The 3756-nt window shown below is 46.6% G+C and overlaps 1 protein-coding gene across 2 annotated transcripts; it reads left to right on the forward strand.

Moving 5' to 3' along the window:
* The first annotated feature begins 307 nt into the window (after positions 1–307).
* neflb (neurofilament light chain b) lies at positions 308–2901 on the forward strand. 2 transcript variants are annotated; one of them, XM_040195247.2, is made up of 4 exons: positions 308–1454; positions 1594–1718; positions 1834–2213; positions 2305–2901. In XM_040195247.2, the coding sequence occupies exons 1-4, from the start codon at positions 384–386 to the stop codon at positions 2439–2441; spliced, it is 1713 nt and encodes a 570-aa protein (XP_040051181.2). In that variant the 5' UTR covers positions 308–383; the 3' UTR covers positions 2442–2901. The 2 variants fall into 2 exon arrangements, with proteins under 2 accessions (XP_040051181.2, XP_040051180.2); XM_040195246.2 differs by having other exon boundaries at positions 312–1454; positions 2302–2901.
* Positions 2902–3756: the final 855 nt, after the last annotated feature.

Consider the following 3756-nt stretch of genomic DNA (forward strand, 5'->3'; position numbering starts at 1 on the left):
TTGTATTGTAATTCATGTTCTTTATAACCCAGCAGACAGTTAAAGCAAAACAAAGCAACCCTTTCCGAATTTCTTCAAATGCAGCATTATTTCCAGGGTTGGTACTAGTATTAGTGTACACTAATTTGTCGTCAGTGACCCTGTCTGACCGCTTTTCCCCGCTTGTGCCATCCCCCACTCTCATCCTCAACCACCCCACCCAATCTCTCCCTTGGCGCAGACTGGATAGCTGGCACCATCATCAATTCCTTCTGTCAGCATGCCGGCAATAAAATAGCTTACGTCACAGTCATTACTGGCTCTATAAAAGCCGGGGTAATGCAGATTCATTGTGCAGTCCACCCAGCTACACTCCTAGACATACAGCAGGCTGTTCTGAAGTCATGACTTCCATCGGCAGCGGTCCTTACGTCCCTTCTGCTTGCAGGCGGAGGGTAGTTGTGCGCAGTGCAGGATATGGAGCTGGAGGAGGAATAGGATCTAGGTCTGCCTACTCCGGCCATGCTGCGCCAATAACTTCCTATGCATCCTCACGCAGAAGTTATCCGACACGAAACCCAGCTTTTTCCAGCTACTCCTCTGTGCTCTCTGCTCCAGTGTCTGCAGCTTTCTCTGAGCTTCGCCTTGACCAAGCGGCCCAGGTAAGCTCTGATTTCAAAGTACTTAGGACCCAGGAGAAGGCTGAGCTGCAGGACCTGAATGACCGTTTTGTAAGCTTCATTGAGAGGGTCCATGAACTGGAACAGCAGAACAAGTTGTTGGACGCTGAACTTCTGCTGCTCAGGCAGAGGCACACAGAGCCATCCAACCTCCGGGCCCTCTATGAGCAGGAGATCCGGCAGCTCCGTGCTGCTGTTGAAGAGGCCCACTATGAGAAGCAGTCTGCCCAGGACCACAGGGATGAGATGGAGGGCGTGTTTAGTAACCTGCAAAAACGCTATGAGGACGAAGTCCTTGGAAGAGAGGAATCAGAGGGCCGGCTACTGGATGCCAGAAAGGGAGCAGACGAGTCTGCACTGTGCCGGTCCGAGCTGGAGAAGAGAGTTGGGACCCTGCTGGATGAGCTGGTCTTCTTAAAGAGCCTTTGCGAGGGTGAGATTGCAGAGCTGCAGGCCCAAATACAGTACAGCTCACAGGTCTCAGTGGAGATGGAGGTTGCCAAACCTGACCTATCCGCTGCTCTACGTGACATCCGTGTTCAGTACGAGAAGCTGGCACATCACAACCTTCAGTCAGCTGAGGAATGGTTCTGTAACAAGGTAGATGTGATGACTGCAGGCACTTCTCGTAACCCAGAGAGCGCACGAAACTCCAAAGACGAGGTTGCAGAATACCGTCAGCTTCTCAAAACCAGGACACTGGAGATTGATTCATGTCGTGAGATGAATCAAGCTCTTGAAAACCAACTACAGGACATGGAGGAGAAACAAAGTGCAGAGATCTCTGCACTGCAGGTGAGTGACATAATCTAAAATCAGGGAACACAGCCCTGAAAACACAATTTCCACAGCAAAATGTGTTTCAGTGAAATCATTTTTACAATAGAGATGAATGTTCCACATGTATTTTTCCACATGTATTTTTTCTATATAGGATACATTATGCCAATTGGAGGAAGAGTTGAGAGCAAACAAGGACAACATGGCTCGCTACTTGAAAGATTATCAGGACCTCCTGAATGTGAAGATGGCCCTGGATATTGAGATTGCAGCCTATAGGTAAACGTCTTATACACTTTTACAAGATTTACTCATTTTGTTCTGATAATTGTCGTCAGCGCCGACAATTCAATATTGTCATTTACTTGATGTCATATCTTGCCCATTCTCTCAGGAAGCTCCTTGAGGGAGAGGAGAACCGTCTAAATGTGGCCGGACCAGGTTCCTTCAACGCTATGTACGCTGCTCCATCCTATGGAAGAACCCAGTTCTCCCTGCAGTCTCAACTGAGCTCTGCAGCTCCACACCTGATGACCTCCCACTGTTATACTTCCTCACTCTCCACAATACTCGCAAGCAAAGCACAGAGGGCTGAGGCCAGCGATCCTCACGCGGAGGAGGAAGAGGAGGAGGAGGTAGAGCAGCCGGACGAGGAGGAGAAGGAGGAGGAGGAGGAAGCAGAGGAAGATCAGGGAGAAAAGGGAGAGAAAGAGGAGGAGGCAGAGGTAGATGAGGACGAAAAACAAGAAGATGGAGAAGAAGAAGCAGATGGAGGTTAGTGTGTTTAAATTCTGTGTGCATACGTGTAGTAGTAAATTAATTCAAACTTTTGATCTCCTCTCAAATGGTATTTTAAATGAAGAAGGCGAGACAGCGGATGGAGATGACGTTAAAGATCCAAGAGGAGAAGAACTCCTGCGTCAAGAGGAGGAGGATGCTGAGCAGGAAGAGGAAGAGGGGGATGAAGAGCGGGGAAAGAAGGAGGAGGAAACAAAAAAATAAGAACATGTGGAAGCCAAGCTGAAAACTGAAAAAATAAAAAGAATTTGAATGCTTTGAAAATACCCTCTAACGTTGTAGCTGAAGGAAGTCCCTCCTGGTGCTCTACGTGTACAAAGATATCCCTCTAATTAAGAAAATCTCTTTCATTTGGAAGACAACATGTTGGCAAACAAATTCTCTGTATGATCAACTTAAGCGACCCAGAGCATGAGCGTAAACTGCACCAGCAAAGAAATGTAACTTTATGAATGCTAATCAGATAGTATTTGCTATGTGACTTATGTGAGAATTGTCGGTACCTGTGTGCTTTACAGTCACCAATATATGCCTGCAGACCTTCTGAATGTGCAATACACAATTTGAAATGCCTTACTCAAAGTCAAACATGCTTTAAAGTGCTTTAAACCATGCACCTGCGTTGAATTCTAATAAAGCCGTGAGCCTTGTCAACCCAGAAACAGCTTTTCGTTTGTAATCCTAAACAGAAACAGTTGCAATAACGTGTCACAAATGAACATTTTAGCGGAATGCTTTGTGTCCAAGCTCTTTGATTCACTTCCACAAGCAAAGACGAATCATTTTACTTGCTAATTTCTGTCAGAATGTTCGCTTCTCACCAGAATGTTAATAGAGGTTAATGGAAAAAGCTCATTGTTGGTAGCCAAAGTGCCTTTGGTTCTATCCGCATTGATAAATTGGTTCTGAATTCACTGGAAAGGAGGGCCGCAGCAAACCAGTAAAGTCAGCATGTCTGGTTTGTTTAAAGTTCTTTGGAAAAATACACCAAGCCAACCTTTGAAATTGAAATGCACAGAAACACACACAAAAAAGCTTCACAGCTCTGACATGACCTGCCAATAAACCCTCATTAAAATTCTCTTGATTTTGCTAAACCACAGTATGCACAGGTGCAAAATGAGTCACAGCAGGGTTTTTTCTCTCTTTATCTCAGGTCAGCAGGTCGTCTCCTGCCTGCTCTGCTTATATTCTCTTTGGGATCAGTGAGCTGACACTGGTGCTTTTCCTGCTGCCTCATCCACATCCACATCACTGTCCACAAATCAGGGCACACTGAAACCTTTATGACTCAGCTAGCCTGCTGCACCAAAGAATCTGGCCAAGTGTCAACTCATGCAGGACAGCAAGAGAGAGAGGAGGAGAGTGAGCAATTTCATTAGGGAGAGAGAGGCTGGGGGGGGGCAGAAAATGTCTTGCCGCACTAAACCTTGACAGAGGACAGTCCGCTTTTTACTCGGAGGTGGAGGGACCAGGGGCTTCGTTTAGGCCTCAGCAGAGAGGCGATCCCCATCCCACA

The sequence above is a fragment of the Gasterosteus aculeatus genome, chromosome 13 (assembly GCF_964276395.1).
Source record: "Gasterosteus aculeatus chromosome 13, fGasAcu3.hap1.1, whole genome shotgun sequence".
Classification (NCBI taxonomy): Eukaryota; Metazoa; Chordata; class Actinopteri; order Perciformes; family Gasterosteidae; genus Gasterosteus; species Gasterosteus aculeatus.

Coding starts and splice junctions, on each gene's coding strand:
- neflb (XM_040195246.2), top strand. CDS start 384: ATGACTTCCATCGGCAGCGGTCCTTACGTCCCTTCTGCTTGCAGGCGG. Junction 1,719..1,833: donor ATTGAGATTGCAGCCTATAG/GTAAACGTCTTA, acceptor CCATTCTCTCAG/GAAGCTCCTTGAGGGAGAGG. Junction 2,214..2,301: donor AGAAGAAGAAGCAGATGGAG/GTTAGTGTGTTT, acceptor TTTTAAATGAAG/AAGGCGAGACAGCGGATGGA.